We start from the raw sequence: 18,668 nt of genomic DNA, 5'->3' as shown, positions 1-18,668 counted from the left end.
GGCATTTGTCCTTTATCAGCTGATATATTTTGTTTCAATAATTTATAAAACCAGCTAGATGGGATGTAGTCTGTGCTTTGAGGTCTGAAACATGCTTGACACATTTTTTTAAAAAAAATATTAAAAGTTTGCTTCTCCACATTGTGCTAGCGTATTGTCAGGCTTCGGGAAAGTGGCTTCCTCTCTCCCTTTGGCCGTGGATAAGCAGATCAAAGCAAAAATAGTCTCTTACCATTTAAAGAGATTTTAATGATCACAGCGAAAGAACAAAGAGTCCATTCTCGGAGCAAAAGTGCTCCCAATTAAGGTTGACACCCCCCCCCCCCGAGTCACCCGAGTCACTTCCTCGCCTTGCAAACTGATCTGGCAACCACTATGCCTTCTGTGCAGATACCTTATCTAATCTCAGTGACCTTGGACTGATCGGCTGAATGTTTACCACCAAACTGGAGTCTATTAACTCTCTCTCTCTCCTGAATCTTCTTCTCCTAGCTGTTCACCACCCAGTTCTTCCCAACTTTTGTCTTTTGAACTATGTCCCTCTGCGAACCACTGTTCCAAATCTATACTGTCCCACTGCTCCTGGGAAGATTCAGGATCCTGATCAGGAGCAGGGGGAGGGGGAGCTCCCACCATTCCTCATCTGTGCAGCCCTCCTCAGCACGGTCCCTGACACGTACAGCCACACAACAACAGCTGCTTCTCTCTTTGCACACATCTACCCACACAGGCCATGTGGACAAAACCATTTGGGCAGAAGAAAGAACTTAGAAGTGTGATAAGGATGCCAGAGCTTTCTGACTGGTCTTTAAGGTTTTCCATCTCAGTTATGCAAATACTATTCATCAGGGTTTATTGTCTTCTCATGGAGGAGGAATTCTCTCTTTGCATCTGCCTTTGCGATTTTGCAAAGCATGGAGACAAAGGCTCCCCCCCCCCCCCGCCTCCTAAAGCTAACCAAGGTTACTGGGAGTGTTTGAAACAGAAGATGGACTAGGGCACAGAGAAACAAACACAGTAGATGGCAAGCAGCAATGCATAAACAAGTTGCTTCTTATGTATGGTAAATATAGAGGACACTCAAAACAGAAGAACCTAAATCCCATGGACTTCAGTAGGATCTGGATCTCTTTATCAATTTGATTCCCCCCCTTTCTTTTTTGCTTTCTCCTCCTGTGATGCTGCATTTTAATGTTTTAATTGTTTTAATGTTGTATTTTAATTTTTTTTTAAAGTTGTATTTCAATCAACTTGTTTTTATTATTGGTTGTTAGCCGCCCTGAGCCTGGTCTTGGCTGGGGAGGGCAGGGTATAAATAAAATTTATTATTATTATTATTATTATTATTATTATTATTATTATTATTAATCCACACAGCACCCCTTGAATCAAGACCTGAGTAATCTTTAAATAGACTGCAGTGACACAAACACTCTTACAACCTTGGCTCTCTATCTTCCAATCATAGCCCAATCATACCCACCCACAACAAATCATACCCACCCACAACAAAAGTCTCTAGGAGGTCTCTGGGGCACAAGCCTGGGTAGTGTGTATCGAGGTCCTGGGCTTCTTGCTGATGTCGTTCAAAGGAAAGGAAAAGAATACATTTGACACCAGCTTGGTTGCAGGAGTTGCTGGAAGGAGACATACAAGATGCCACCCAACTGCCTTAAGAACCCCACCCTCGATTTGTGTAAGGTTTACTCCTTAGCCTTGACTTCACCCAAAGATGTCCTACAAGGCAGCGGGCATGAATTGTTCCTTGAGGTTCTTTTCTAATGAATGCAAAATATGGAAGAGATTTGTGTTGTTTGTGGACTGTGTACTGAGTCCCCATAGATTCCAGAATAAAATGATGTGTGTATGCAGCTTGGGTAAATATGCACATGATTGCATGGCACTTTCCTGTAACTTTCATCATTCATTGCTCCCTGACAACCTCCTAGCTTTAAATTGCAGCTTTAATATGCAGCTTGCGCCTCCCTTGGGCTGCCCCGTTCTTCCCCAACAGAAAACTCCTCGACACACAGAATGGCAGGAGTAATTGGAGGTATTCATAGCAGTGATGAACTATTCTTTGCTGTTCCTCACTCTCTCATTACTCCCCTCAGTGTATGGCAGAAGCAGGTATATTCTGTTCTCCTGAGAAAGCTCCTCCAACAGACAGTCAAGCTGCATTAGCAGACAGACTCATCCTGATTGGTATGCATCAAAATCATCTACGCTTTCAAAAATTAGAAAACCCTCTCCTCATTAAGAGGAGCTAGCATGAATTGGCTAAAATTAGTCTGAATGTATTCTCAAGGTTGCATTTGGTACAGGCACAAATGCACTATTGTTTCTGCTTTAGCATATTGGGAATGATTAGACCTGCATTCATTACACAGGTGGGGGAAACAGGCAAGCCTCACCTGGAGAATTGCATTTTGGATGGGTTGACTCAGTCCCTTGGTAAAAAAAGGGGGGGAAGGGGGAATCTTTGGGTTGGAAATGCTGGTTCTCATTAGTAAAGTGCTCTGCAAATAGGAGGTAAACCTGGGTTTAATGTTAGCTGGGTAGCCATTGGCTCTCCAGCAAAAATTCTGTCCCACAGAATTCTGGCTTGGTTGAACTGAGCTGGGCAAATGCTACATCTCAGCAGCAAGTTCTTCTGCAGATTGTAGAGAAATGTGGGCTGGATCCAATTAGGCTGGCAAAGACTAGTTCTCAGCCGCAAACTCCTCCTTACTTATTATGGATATATCCATGGGAAGAAATCTGAAATCTCTACCATGTATTCTCACAGTTATAAAGAAAAATAATGACTTGCTAGGTTGTAGCAGGATGTAGAAATGGCTTCAACCTCTGGAGTTAAAGAAAGAAGCCAGGAAGTTCTTTTGGACAATGAGAAACAATGATTTATCCTACCTCTAGTTGGTTTGCCAGTTATAGCCACCCTGGGACAGGGGAAAGCCTGACTGTAGTTACCCATGCTCTAGTAACCTCCTATTTCGACCATTGTCATTTGTTTTACATGAAGCTGCCCTTGAATACGGTTTGGAGGCTGCAGTTGGTGCAAAAATGCAGTGGCCAGAGTTTCAACACACCAGACTATACGGGGTCATTAATTTTCAAAGATCTGCACTGGCTGTCTATTTGTCATGAAGCCCAAATGAAGCTTTTAGTTTTGACTTCTAAAGACCTGAATGGCTTAGAATTTATCTAAAGAAGGGCCCATCCCATACTGTCAACAGGATCACAACCTTAAGAGCTTGCCAGCTGAGATAGCTGCTGTCTCCACAACAAAATAAGTCTATCCGTTAGGAGAATGTCTATCCATTAGGAGAATGGATACACACAAAAATTGGTAAGATTCTGCAATTTCTAAGTTTTGTGTGGAATTCAGCATTGCATTATTATGATTGTTCCATCAGTGGAGCAGTGGTGGTAAAGAAGGTTTACAAATGAGTGCAATTGGGTTGTGGTCGGTACAGAATTAGGATGATCTGAAAGTTGAGTGTGCTGACCATCAGCACCAACTAGATAAGCAAGGACCACTGAAAAAAGATAGCACATTTCCCCCCCTTAAGCATTTGATCCAGGTATTAATTTTCCTTTTCCTCTCCATCTCTCTTCCACAACAGCAATCAATGGATTCGAGCATTCTAAACTCTCTACAAATTAAGTTTATGAACTGGAATCCACACTCTTCTCAAAGTACAAAGGCTTTCAGGATTTTAAAAGAGTGGAAACTGAAACCATACAGGTAGCTTGGGGAATTTGGGGAAGTGGAATGAGGTTAATTGATAAGTTCCGGTATAATGCATAGTATCATGCATTAATGGAGAACAATTTTTGCAGCAGGCCTTGAAAAGCTGATCTGTAACATATCAGCTGTAACCTCCTACCTGCACATTTCTTTCCATTTTTTTTTGAGCTGGGGGAAAACATCAGTCAGAAATGTCGATTGAATAATCATTTACATACCCTATCCATCACTGCACTGAGCACAGAACTAAATTAAAGTCTTCCAAACCATGGATAAATGTATTTTGGGTAACACAAATGGAGCCAATATTCTAAAGGATCGATTTCTTACATCCTGCAGAAATTAGTGAAGGGTGAAATCTGCCCATCTCCATTTGTAATGGGCTGGGGTCTTTCTAGGCCTTTGTAGAAGGTCATGATTTTTCTGAGAGTACTTCAGAGATTGGGGAGATACAGCCCTTCTCTAACAAAGTGCCATCCTAACCATGTGATAGTTGTGCTCTGTTATTAAGGCAGTTGTAATAAGCCAGCCTGGGCTCTGGTAGGAGGGACAGGGGAGGTATAACCATTAAAAAAATGAATGAATGAATGAATGAATGAATGAATGCACTGAGTCACACATTCATTTAATCTTTCAATCTCACTGCAAGCAGAGTTGTAATAAATACGTGGCAGAGTTGTAATAAATATGGAGGCCCTTATGGTCTTCAAATAAAAATATCTTGGAGATCCCGGGCCACAGGGAGGTTAGGCTGGCCTCAACCAGAGTCAGGCCTTTTTCGGCCATGGCCCTGATCTGGTGGAACGCTCTGCCACAAGAGACTAGGGCCCTGCGGGACTTGATATCTTTCCGCAGGGCCTGCAAGACAGAGCTGTTCCACCAGGCCTTTGCCCAAGGCACAGTCTGATCCCCTCCTTCTGTAATCCTCATAGAACTCTAGCCCAATGGTTGCCATTAATTTGAATTGATTTTAGAATGAATTGATTTTAGAATGTATTTCAATTAATTGATTGTCATTTTATGTAAACTGTGTTATTTTTACTGTTGTTAGCCGCTCTGAGCCCAGCTTCAGCTGGGGAGGGCGGGATATAAATAAAATTTTATTATTATTATTATTATTAAAAAGGTATTTTAGACATTACTCCCCCCCCCCCCATAATAACTAGGGTTGAGCAAAGCTGAGACTTGATGATGAAATGGGAGGTTATAGGGTTCATGGTACACTCCTGCAGACCTATGTATAATTCACCTCTTCTGTGACTGCTCACAAATTTGTCTGCTGCAGGGGAAGAGAGTCTGTGACACAGGCAAATCAGAGTCACATTTTCCCACTAGACAATCCGGTCCAGCTCTGCCACTGGGCAGAGTGTGCCAGTTGCCCTAGGCATTAGATGCTGGTAGTAATGCGTGGCGCCCAAGTGTTCAGAGGACAGGGCTGTGTCTGTATAGTTCATATCTTGACTTGTGGACCCTAATTTAACCTGCTGCCCCTCAAGCACAACGGAAGATGCTGCCTTATTGTCAGTGTGGAGGAAAGATTGGGCTGCTGTCTGGTCAGAGTGATGGGGATGCTCATCGGGTCCTTCACATTAGGCTGCAAAATGGCTAGCCTTTCAGGCAATTGGTTTCCCAGGCAATCTTCTGGCACAAGGCTACAGCACACAAGATATGAAAAGAGGAAAACCTCTCTATGTTAAGTAGCCAATGCATCTGTGCAGTTTTGCCAGCCCTGGCAGCACAATGAACAAGCTTATCTTATTTTTCTACTCCCTTTGAAACACCAATGAAAATCAGGTCAAGGTCATGGGTCCTATACATGAGGCAGCAAAGTTTGTGTTAGGACTTGTCCCATCCCTGCCCCCCAAACCTGTAATAACTTCTTGACCACCGGGATCACTATTAAATGAAGACACTTGTAGTTTCACCTTCCTAAGAAAGATGCTGGAGCCTTGGGTCTACTTTCTATCATTAGGTCGCATTAAATATAAAAAAGGGGAACTGAGCTGCTGAAAATGTCACGACGAGAGTTTTGTGTGCCCTGAAGGATACCTCTCCCAAATTCTGCACGGCGGGGTGCAACATTACACTCTTTGCTTGTTTCCTTTCCAACTGGAGTGAGAGCAATTTAGAAAGAGAAACACAACGAAAACAGGTCCGCTTAGGCTAATCCATTCACAAAAGCCCCAAATTACATAGAAAACTGCACTGCTGGGACCACAACGCGACACTGAATTGTGGAAGTTGATCATGAAAGCACTGACCTATTCCTCACTGCCCATCCTGGCGGGGCGGTTTGTATAATTAATCGGCAGAGCTTCAGATCTCTGGCTGTCCTGATGCATTATTGAACACAGATGCATAAAGTGCTGGGTAGACTGAACCCAGCAGATATTATTTTATTTTTTTACTATATGAGGTTGAGGGGGGGGGGAAGGAATTTGATTTTCTGATTGATTTTAGCTGATTTCATCTTTTGTGTCCCTTGGACAACTTCGTTGTGCATCGCTTACAAAAAATCATGTTGCTTAGCAGAATATACATGGTTGAAATAAAGAAATAAAACAGTAGAATTGAATGGATGCTTCATCAGCCCAGCAAGCAAGAACCAGTGTAGGCCAGTGGCCAGTTCTGGGCATGGCCCTGAGTTCAGATCTCAGCTTAATTCTCAGTGTAAATTCTGATTGTTAGCCTTTCCTTATGTGTGCATCCCTCTAGAATAGGAAAGGGGAACTTGTGGCCCTCCAGTCATTGTGGGACTCTAGTTCCCACCAGCCCCGGCCAGAATGTCCAATGGTCAGGAATGATGGGAGTTGTGGTCCAGCAACATCAGGAGGCCCTGAGGTTCGCTATCCCAGCTCTGCAAGAATAATTTATAAAACATGCCAATGGGAAGAGAATCCTCTCTTAAAATTACCATTGGCGAAGTACATTTAAAAGCTCCACTTTATCAACTGCAAAATTTAGTTAAGTGTGATGCTAAATAGCTCTTTTCTAGATCAATTCCTTCTTAGGTAAGGGCTTTTGGTTCGTTCATGTTTAGGTACCATTTGTTTATTTACCGTATTTTTCGCTCTATAAGACGCACTTTTTCCCTCCTAAAAAGTAAGGGGAAATGTGTGTGCGTCTTATGGAGCGAATGCAGGCTGTGCAGCTATCGCTGAAGCCAGAACAGCAAGAGGGATTGCTGTGCAGCAATCCCTCTTGCTGTTCTGGCTTCAGGGGTAGCCGTGCAAAGCCTCTTCAAGAACATTTGATTCAGATTTTTTTTTTCTTGTTTTCCTCCTCTAAAAACTAGGTGCGTCTTATGGTTGGGTGCGTCTTATAGGGCGAAAAATACGGTATCTGTCACAGTTTCCTGTATGATCAGCTGCACCATCTTGTTCCAACGCTTTCCAAGCCACGGCAGATATCCTTTCTTTTGCACCAAGTTCAAGGACGAAGAAAGAGAAAAACTGACACAAACACACAACTGCTTCTAGAACTGAGTCATACCGATAGATCCAAATTTTTAAATTTTAGCTTCTTCTTGTTTCCAGCACAGCGTTTGACAGTCATGACAGGTATAAGCTTCGTGGGCTCTCTGCGTGGCATCTTTTGTTTCGGGCTCACCCCCTCAACTCTTCCACTGTCAACCAGTAATCATAAATCAGGGAGGAACTGGTGAAGAAATGCTGCACAAAAACAGATTTATTCACTGCACTCCCAGGTGCAGTGAAGGAAAAACCTGTGATGTTCTTTCCATGAAGAAGCTTACCTGTCTCTTGAACAAAGGCGCTGAGTGGCTGAAGGTCCTAACTTAACAGATACGGAGGTGATTTACTCAGGCCTTTTGATGCCAGCACTGTCAAGCAAAAGCACTCTCTGTTACATTTGAATCATAATCATATATCTATTTTCAAAGTCAGCTCTGAGTAATCTCTTAGCAGGATTGCAGACGGACAACTAAGATATCAAATTAATATAAAGGATTGCAGGGGGGAAATAGCGATTTTACTCACCACCACCACTCCAAATCAAGTAAACAAAAACAAAACGAGGCAAACAAAAGGTGCACAACTTTTGAAACCACCATTGCTGTTGGCTATAAGAACGTAGAGTTTCAGGACATTGAAACAAGATCTTGCTAGCCACGAGGTCAGTGCTGGAATGCATGGTTATGAAATGCTTACGGACATTCCAGCTTTGCAGAAATAATAATAATAATAATAATAATAATAATAATAATAATAATAATGATGATGTGAGACCTATGGGACTATGTGGCCCTAAGGAACTGTGGACCTGTGTCCATTAATGTGTGTATGTGTAAGAAAGAATGAACAAGCATTTTGAACAAAATGCTTGTTTAAGCTGGAGGTAGGCTGTATGAATTGTGCATTGCTTTGTAATTATTTGTTGGGTCTCTAGACCATAATAAAGAATGATTTGATTTGATTTGAATAAGTGGACTTGGACACAGTGTAAGGGAAAAGATATCAGAGATATGGATATCTGCATATATAAGTGGGCCTAATGTGGGTTTATATCCAATGGCAGAATGTCAAAAGTTTGAGTATTTGTCATGACATGAACAGAAAGAAATATACACAAGTTCCTCCTGATGAGGAAACTGTCTTCTTGCTCAACTACGGAACATTGATTGTTACACTCAGAGCAAGCAGAAACCTTGCTCTGTGTGATTCTGCTGTTGCACCATTAGCTCTTGGGTATCCAAACCAAGCTTTACAACAGGCACCCCCAAATTTGGCCCTCCAGCTGTTTTGGGACTACAGTTCCCATCATGACTGACCACTGGTCCTGTTAGCTAGGGATGATGGGAGTTGTAGTCGCAACACATCTGGAGGGCCGAGTTTGGGGATGCCTGCTTTACAATAAATGGGAGTGGATGAATGGCCTCATGTCATGTAACTGTATACTCACTTCCTTTTTTATTCCTTCTACCATCCCATGAATTGTGGTTCTTGACCAACAAAACTTTCCTCAAGCCCTTTCATAGCATGAAGGAATGCTTGATCAAACTCCAAAAAAATAGGGTAAGAATACTGCTCAAGGATGTATTCTACATAAAACCCCAACTTTATTATTTCTCTCTGTATTAATGAATAATATCCTACCAAGTGAGACTCATATCTTCCTTTATTAACACAGCATCTCTATACACACTAGTCAATAACAGAGTAGATCATATCTTTGCTTATTTGGGACAACTTATATGAATCTCCACTTGACAGTGTATTAATAATGCCTTCTATTTATATATTAAATTAATAAATTAAGCATGGATTTTTATTTTTATTTTGCAGAAAGACCACCACAACAAAGGCTTTCCAGTAATGTGTGGCAGACTATATTTTAATAAACAATATGGTTTTAAAGTAAGCCCACTGATGGATGTTATTTCTGAAACATTATATTGCATGAAGGTAATGGTGTCAACGTGGGATGCGGGTGGCGCTGTGGGTTAAACCACAGAGCCTAGGACTTGCCAATCAGAAGGTCGGCGGTTTGAATACCCGCAACGGGGTGAGCTCCCGTTGTTCGGTCCCTGCTCCTGCCAACCTAGCAGTTTGAAAGCACGTCAAAAGTGCAAGTAGAGAAATAGGTACCACTCCGGCAGGAAGGTAAACGGCGTTTCCGTGCGCTGCTCTGGTTCGCCAGAAGTGACTTAGTCATGCTGGCCACATGACCCGGAAGCTGTACGCAGGCTCCCTCGGCCAATAAAGCGAGATGAGCGCTGCAACCCCAGAGCCGGTCATGACTGGACCAAATGGTCAGGGGTCCCTTAATGGTGTCAACAGCTAGATGTTCATTATCTTAATAAGCCAAGATATCCACACGCCTTGTGTCAGTCAAATTCATTTGCTAAAAAGCATTGGTCATCACAAAAATTCAGACATAGTCAAGCTGAAAGATACATTTTAACATAGGTGGTCTCCAGGGCACTGTGATCTGTTGGGAACCTAGAGCAAACATAAAAACCTTTTATGCAATATATTTATCCTAGTCAAGCAATAAGAAACAGTTTTTCGCCTCACTGTTAAAAACAAACAAACCTGTCTCAAGACTCTCTTTCAAAAATCTTTCCCCAGGGGAACTATCCAGGGAGCAATATAATAGGCCTCCTTCCTCTTTCTGGACACAATTGAATAAACAACCATTTATAGGTATTCCTGCATCTCTCCCCTTGAATAATGCTGTGGGCATAATTTGAAATCTCAAAGCAGTGAATCATTGCACAAACAGAGGATGGGGGAGGGGGGGAGAGAGACCACAATCAGATTTAACAGAATAATAAAACTGTGAGAATTGCAACAGTTTGAGGTTAACTTTAACTTTTTAAATTCAGTATTTTGCAGCTATGGGCACCAGGAATCCATACTTAATCACAACAGTTAGCCCAATTTTGAACAGATCTATTACAAGTTTCCTTCAAACAGGGCAACCTTATATCTGGCATGTATTGCAATTTCAACGGAAGCAAGGCAGCATGAAGGATGGACAATACTGAAGAAAACACAACCTCGCATCTCATCATGGCAACAGGAGTGCCAGACTGTAGGTTTAAGAGAAACCTAGAAAAAAAAAGAGTAGTGGGGCAGTCTTTCACTCGCATGCCCCAGTCTCATGCTACCTTTCCCCACCTTCTCATTGTGCTCTTTTTGAAGACTTCCTGGGTTGATTAACCATAGTTCTAAGAACATCTGAACTGGAGAACTATGGCGATGAGAATAAGCCTTGGCTCTTACATGATTTGAAATTGGCTTCAGTAATATTCTGGCTTGTTCCAGTACTGGTAACATCACCAGATTTTGGGTGGTGTGGCTGGTTCCCCTTCACAGGGTGCCGAGTTGAAGGGAAACAAAATTAAGAAGATCCATAATTGAGAAGATCCATTTGGGGGTTCCAAATTTTAGCCTCACACAGGGCGCCATATTGTGAAAGATGTCTGCCCCTGCTGATAACCACAGTTTCCTGATTCAAACTTCACAGGAAACTATGGTTAATTAACCGAGGAAAACTTCAATCACAGCTCACCAAAAAAGGAGGAAGGAAGGGGTAAGTATAAAGATGGAGTGCACTAGCAAGTATCATGCATACCTCTGTTCAATAAGCTATGTATTTCTGAACTGAGCCAAATAATGCTGGCTTTCAAGCTTTCTTTCTTATATATTATTATGATAAACTAATAACATATATAAACCAACATCTTAAATAGCAATTTCTATTGTGGAACTCCCTCCCATCCTCTGTGAAGAACACTCATGAAATGTGACAAGTTTGGAAGAGAATCAAATTATAAATTTGCATAACTCGATTTTCCAAAGCTGCTTCATGAATACTAAAAGAAGCAAGAGATGAAAGATTGTACAGAACAGCAAAGTTAGCAAAAAGGGGGGAAATTTAACATTTGTAATAAAGGGCAGTACAAGTCTGTGGAGCACAAGTATGGCATAAATATCTCATAAATTAACAACAATTCACGAGTTTGCCAGCTGCTCAGATCCATTTAGTGAACAGCATTGCTATCAATAAAGGCATAAATGGAACTCAAAAGCAAAACAGCAAATGATGTCTGATGGAAATAGCCATTTTACAGACAGATGGTGTTGCTGTCTTTAAAAACATTTCTTGGAATAGAATTTGTATAGAAAGAAATAGATATCTGTGAATCTACTTTTAGGTTTGGGGACTTTTTATAGATGCAGGACATGACCGTTTAGATGCAAGGGGGATGGGGAAGGCTGATAACCATATTTATTTATTTTTTGCATTGCATCTGCTTGTGAATGTGTTATGTCTTATTAACAGCAGGGTTTTAAAAATATTTCATTGTTAACTTCTGGCATTGGACACTTGCCCTCATTTCCATTGGTGTTTATCATCCCAAAACTGGCTTATGAAACACATCAGACACATCACTAGGCTAAAGAAGGCTTTCTAGGACAGCTTAGCTCAGATGCTATGAAACCGAGACATAGTTGAATCTTTTGGAGAGCTGATGTTTTTGAAAGGCAATTTGTTAGTCAACGCATACATACATTCTGAGAATTATTTATCTATTTAACTTGTTAGTCACTTCCTACAAAATGTCACGAGCCCAACAGGAATGACACAAAACCCAAAACAACATATGTCAAGAAAACCATTTCGTAGTGCAGGGAAAAAGGACAAAAATATTCAGCGGCAAAAACTTTCCATCAAGTAGGCCATCAGCCAACTTGTCATAATTTGTCATATGTCTGGGCGAAGAGATATGTTTAAACTTTGCACATGGAAGACGCACCAAGTGGACCTTGCTGGGGACAGCATTCCACAGCTAGGGAACTTCAACTAAAAGAAGTCAGAGGCACCTGGAGGAGAGCTTCAGATGAAGACTGAAGGGTCCAGGTAGGGTCATAGTGGGAGAGGTGCTTTGAAAGATACTGGGGCCCCGAGCTATAAAGAGCTTTATAGTATAGAGTATTTTTTAGTATAGTGTATTTTATAGTATAGTATAGTATAGTGTATTTTAAAATGGGGTTTCAGAGTTTTTAGGGGTTTTTATAGTATAGTATAGTGTATTTTAAAATGGGGTTTCAGAGTTTTTAGGGGTTTTTGAATGTTTTATGTAGTTTTTCAATTTCATTGTTCTGTATGGGACAATGACAATAAAGATATAGTAACGTATATCGTATAAAAGAAGCATACAGGCAGCCAATGCCCCTGTGCCAGATTCAGTGTTATATGACTGGGTCACCTCACCTGTCTTCAAAAGCAACCCCATGAAAACCACAATGCAGTAATATAATATTGAGGTTACCAGAGTCCAGGTTATGGCAGACAGGCTATCATCATCCAGATAAGGTTGTAGCTGGGTCAACTGGGTCAAGGCTAGTGGAAGGTACTCAAGTGACAGCAGTGGATCTAGGGGGACCCCCACCCCACCCCCAAACTACAGACCTGCTCTTCCACAGCGAATGTGAGCCCATCTAGAGTAGGGTCTACACCAATTGTCCAGTAAGAACAACCACCCAATAGAAACATCTCAGTCTTCTCTGGATTGAGCTTCAGGTTTATTGACTCTCATATAGTCCATTTTTGGGGCCAGTAACCAGTTCAGCACATCCATCAACTAATCTTTCCCCCACTTTTTAATAGTACTATTTTCCTATAAAAATTAAAAGTGTCTTTTTTAAAGAAATGATTAAATTGGGGGGAAATTGAGAGTCTATTTATCACTGTTCTCACACCTTTCTCATTAGGAGTTGTTGCTGTTGTTGCTGTTGTTATTTACCAGAAAGAAACTTTTCATTAACATTGCTGTGCCTTGTGAACAGGACTAATAATTATAAGAAAAACTTGGCCATGGGGAAGAACACTGCCATATAAGTGCATTATAAGTTTGGGGGGTTGGAAGTAGGCTGTATGCAAGATCCTTGTAACCCCTGAATCCAGCAAGTGTCAAAATATAAGCCAGGCTAGCTTCCTGTGTTGAGGCAATCACCTGGGTGATGGGCCATTAAAAAAACAAAGGAAATAGGTCTAAATGGGTGATGCCCCTCCCTCTACTCAGAGACAGAAGGACAAAGCATTGAGTTTAGAGTTAAAAGGGGCAGTGGTGTGACCTAGACGTAAAGCAGCAAGCTGGAGAGAGAGTCAGAGCAAAGTTTGAGAGCAATGTCTGATTTCTGTTTGAATCCAAGGCTGTGGCTATGGGAGAAACAAGACCTTTTTGGGGTGTTGATGGTGTGAACCCCCTCCATCGTAGGTTGCATATATGCGTAAATAAACCAAATGGCATAAAGACACTGCAGTCTCTGTTGTGCCTCATTCCCAAAAGAAAATACAAACCCTGGGAACCCCTGGAATCTTGCATCACTCAGAGATTGGGATGGTGTGCAACAATATCACATACTTCCAGAGACAGGTCACCGGGCATTGCAGAGCCACTATCCTAGATTCTTGTCAGGTGGACCTCAGTCACTTACTGGCAGAGGGAAGTCAGTGAGGTGCAAACGTACCACCTGAAGCTAATCTGAGTGCTTCTGTGGAGTCTTCAATTTAATTCCACTTCCAGCTAACTGTGGGAAAGCAAAGCTTCAGCAGTGCTGAAGGGTTCCAGCTTAGAAGCAACTTGAAATGCACCAGTAAGTGACATCACCTTAAGTCTTTGCATGTCTTGTCATCTGCAAATATCTACAGGAAGCGCTACACTGAACCACAGTAGACAATGGCTGCCCCATTGCATGTGAATGGCAAAGAACTACAACAGATTACCTGAATGGATAGGCAAAGGCTATGTCAATGCTGAGGTCGCTCTCTGTCTTGTTTGCACAGTCCACGCTGAGCCGCAGTCCTCCAGAATAGCCGCCACATGTTGCAAATGCAAAGATTGCAAAAAGCTGTGGGGGGAAATACATACATACATATATATGTGCGTGTGTAATTTTAGCTCATCTACCAATGCAATTTTAGCATGTGAAAATATTTGTGGAATAGCAGTTATGACAGTACAATTATAGGTGTCCTCTGGAAGAGGAAAGAGGTAATTTACTTATTTAATAAATTTCTGTACCGCCCTTCACCCAAAGACCACAGGGCAGTTTACTGTATAAAAACAAAAAAATACATAGCATAATAACAAGCAAAAACAATACCCCCCATAAGCAGAAGTTCACGGGTTTTTGTAGCATATTCTTCATTTTCATACTGATACTATACCAGCGTTAAATCAGAAGCCAGTGACTTGTCCTCCCAGAGAAACAGTAGTTTTGAATCGCAGCAAAGGGTTGCATGCTCTCAAATGAAGAAGAATGAGTTATTGGAAGAAAGCAACCCAGCATGTGCCCACCAGGCAATATTGGACACCAACTACTGTAAGGTCCAACATGTATTAGCAATGGGCAGGAATAATGAAAGCTGGACCTCCAAAACATTGGGAGGGCACCATTGGGAGTTAACAAAAGCAAAAAACAAAACAAAACAAAAAACCCAACACACAGGAAACCATTAAGAGTTTCATCAAACGAAAGCATCACTGACGTTTCCTATCCTTTGCCGGCTTCATCCTTAGTGACTACTTCCTGCCTGCTTCTATGGGTTAACCCTCCTTAATGCTCCCCTCTTAGGACACACTGACTCCACATGCCCATTTTGCATTGATTTTTTCCAACATGATGAGCCATATTTAGGAAGTCCTCTCACAATACTTCAGACGTTATCGATTTTTACATTCCTAATCAGGAGCCGTGCTTAAAGAAAATGCCTCCTGCTCCAAGCGCTAGCAATTCATCGCAAGACTGCCTCAAACAACTCGAAATTGTAATTTTGGATTATTAGATGTTACATGCAGTTATATATCTGCATATATAGATCAATGCAAAGAGACACAATGACATTCCAAAGCAGAAGTGAATTTGACAGCCGGTTCATACAAACCACAGCGTGTAGGGTATCCTAATGGGTAGTTTGTCTACCTTTGGTCCCCACCCTGCACTCAGCTCTTACCCGTGACTCCTAGAAGTTGTCAGCATGCCACAGCAGCCACACCCAGGAGCAGTTTCGACTGGCTGGCTAAGTGAGGGCAAGTGAGGGTAGCCAATGGCTCTCAAACCCTTGGTGAGTTAGGGACTTCCCCTGCATGCGAAGACAGACTCCCGCGGATTGAGCAGACAAGACCAAGAATGGGTCTAACAGTCAAGAAGGCAGTTTCTGCCCATGTTGTAGAGGGAAGTGAGGGGCAGATGGGGCTTGTCAACCTGGGAAGGTAGCTCATCTAGAAGAACAAAAACTCCGTTCCTAAACCTCCACTGCCTTGCTGGATATCTTCGGGAGAAAAAAAGGCTAGGGAGTAAACCCTACGCAAATCCAGAGTAGAGTCCCTAAGATGGTTGGATGGCACCTTGTACACCTCCTTCTGGTAACTCCTGCAGCCAAGCTGGTGCCAAACGCATTGCTAAATATTTTCTGGGCAGGATGAGACACCTGGCTGAGTGTATGCGCTGCTTGGGTATATGTACTGATGCTTATTTTCTACAGAAACTCTGATTTTCCCCCAAGGGCTGGCCCAATACATTTTGGCACCTCTCCACAAAATGGCGCCCTGCCCATCAGGGAACAAGGGCAAGTGAAGACTGACATCAGGAACAAGGGGTGGGGAATAAAGATCTACACTGGTGGGAACAAGGGTGGGAAGAGATGAGCAGCGACTCCTATTTGCCAAGAGGCCACTGTAGAGGTAGCATTGGTGGGGGGCTGCTGAGGAAGTGGCAGATCCAGCCTCCAAAGAGCACAACGTACCATGGCAGCAGCAGCATGTGATGCATTCCTTGGAGGCTTGCTGCCTGAGGCAGTTGCTTCACCTTGCCTCATGGGTGGGCCGGTCCTGTATCTCCCCTCAGTCTTGTGGGACTCCAACTCCCATCAGCCCCAGCCTGTCGAGTGATGAGAGTTGGAGTCCAACATTTGGAGGGCACTATGTTGACTACCCCTGTATTAGGCAAGCATTGAGTTTACAAATGCGAGCAGCGCTAAACCTATTAAATAGGCAGATTTGGAAACCAGACAACATATTGCAGCTTTCTACACTTGAATCAATTCACTGAATCTTCTTGGAGGACACATTCCTTTTGTTACCTTGTGAAGATGGGCCCAACAAGAGCTCAAGGACGAAGTCTATTTATTTGAGCCATTATAAATATTGTATGTCATATGCTGTCTACAAACACAAAGCAAACCTAGCACTAGAAAACTAGCTCATTCCGTACAGCACCCTACAAATCTGTACTAAAATTCCTTTGTTGCAGTTCTTCACATGTAGTGTGTTCCCTTGTCCTTGGGCTGCTTTTAGCACAATTAATAGCACTTATCTGCTTTTACCTCTTAGGACTGCGAGCAGCTGAATTCTAGTTTCATTGTTTTCCTTTTGGAATTTATTCTAGCATGGCATGGCAACTCCAGCTGAAAGGAATGAGGGGTGGCCAGAAAGAAAGACTCACGATTAAGACGCACAAAAACGAACAAAAGCAAACTTCCTTTGCACAACATAGTCGAGATCACACCTTTGAACCAACTCGTAAGAATTAGTGCTTTCTAGTTCTGCAGCCACAGCCACATAAATTCTCCCCTGTCACAGAAAGGGCTCTCAGCTCACTGGCAGAGAATCTGCCTTGCATGTAGAAGTCCTCAGGTTCAGTCCCTGATATCTTCAGATAGGGCTGGGGGAATAGCTGGCCAATATTTGGTTTTCAACATCACAATATATCACCAGCTAAACTTCTTAATATACCAATATATCACAATGTCTGAAACAGAGTTGGAACGACAGTGGTACCTTGGCTTACATATGCTTCAGGTTACATACGCTTCAGGTTACAGACTCCGCTAACCCAGAAATAGTGCTTCAGGTTAAGAACTTTGCTTCAGGTTGATAACAGAAATCGTGCTCCGGCGGCGCAGCGGTAGTGGGAGGCCCCATTAGCTAAAGTGGTGCTTCAGGTTAAGAACAGTTTCAGGTTAAGTACAGACCTCCGGAACGAATTAAGTACTTAACCCGAGGTACTACTGTATGTAGAGGTGAACAGTAGGGCTTGGTGATATCTAGTTTTCAGCTTCATGATATATCACCAGCTAAACATCAAGATCTACTGATATACTGTATCACAGTGTCTGAAATATGGAGGAACATTGGCTGGTTTCACAGTTTTCCCCACATTGTGATTTTTGCATAACTAACACACACACACATCATGATTTGCAATATATTGCCAGGTCAAAAACTATGAAACCAATATCATGATATGAACTTCAAACCGGTTTTGGACGATACGTATATGGATATATTGCCCAGCCCTAGTCCTCTGTCTGAAACTCTTGAGAGCCAAGGGACTGACTCAGCATAAGGCAGCTTGCTATGCTAATATGGAAAGTTGCCTTGTGCCAGGTCAGGCTATGTGTTTTTCTAGCGCAATATTGTCTGCCAGGTGAGCTGCCCTACCAGCTGCTACTGCTGGCAGTGGCTCTCCAAGGTCTGAGAGCCAGAGAGGTCCTCCCCATCACGTGCTGCCTGGGCCCCCTTAGCTGGAGGTGCCCAGGTTGAGTATGGGACCTTTTGGGTCTGAAGCATGTGTTCTGCTGCTGAGCTACAGCCCTTCCCACACTTTAAGATGACCTTTAGACATTATAGCAGTGCCACAGGACTTATTTTTCTGTGGGTTTATCCAACAATTCAGCAGCAACATTTAAAGGTCCACCACCATATTCCAGCCTAGAATGGCCGCAAAAGGCCACAAGGCCGTACCAGCCTGCCATGAGTCAGAGTGAAGCAGCTACCTCATGCAGCAGATTTTCAGCATCACAAAAGAGCAGCCATTTGGGTTATTTAGCTTATTGTTGTTTTCTGTTTTACTTCCAGAAAGAGGAGGTCGTGGAATTTTTCTGTCTCAGGTGTTAAAAGAACTTGGTCGGCCCTGGATACTGAGGGAGGTATCCAGGGATACTGAGGGATACTGAGCCATTTGCTTCACTGCCTCAGGCAGCAAAATTTCTTGGGTCAGCACAGGCCTCAGTTATTGGCTGAAGGGCCACTCACTGACTATAAATGGGCTATGTGAAGGGATAAATGCTCATGAAAAAATATATTTTTGGGCAGTTCTGTTCAAACTGTCTCTCAGCTGCTCACATATTCTGAACAACAATAGTGAGATGCAATAAAATGTTAATGAAACAATTTGTCCAGGCCCAGGTAGGGCCAAACTGACAGGCAGGGAAAAAATACTGGCAGGTAAAATGGGACGAGGCGGCTCTGTGTGCATTTTGTTGTTATATATTTACACTGAAGCTGTAATTGTTGCCACTATGTCATGAACAATAGACCTCTCACAAGTAAATGAGGCTCAATTATTTCCTCTAACAAAACACTCAGAGCTGATCTCCCCTT

The 18,668-nt window shown here is 42.6% G+C and overlaps 1 protein-coding gene across 2 annotated transcripts in view; it reads right to left on the bottom strand.

Annotated features, from left to right (window-relative positions):
* SYNPR (synaptoporin) overlaps positions 1 to 18,668 on the bottom strand; it is a 142,243-nt gene that overhangs the window by 11,511 nt on the left and 112,064 nt on the right. For both annotated transcript variants that reach the window (XM_083602378.1, XM_083602379.1), the window contains one exon: positions 14,009 to 14,133. In XM_083602378.1, coding sequence (XP_083458504.1) covers positions 14,009 to 14,133 — 125 coding nt within the window. The remainder of the gene's footprint in view (positions 1 to 14,008; positions 14,134 to 18,668) is intronic.

Source organism: Podarcis filfolensis, assembly GCF_964270895.1.
Source record: "Podarcis filfolensis genome assembly, chromosome: 2".
NCBI classification, from domain to species: Eukaryota; Metazoa; Chordata; class Lepidosauria; order Squamata; family Lacertidae; genus Podarcis; species Podarcis filfolensis.
The sequence above is the reverse complement of the archived record's forward strand: the minus strand, read 5'-3'. Positions and strand labels throughout refer to the sequence as shown.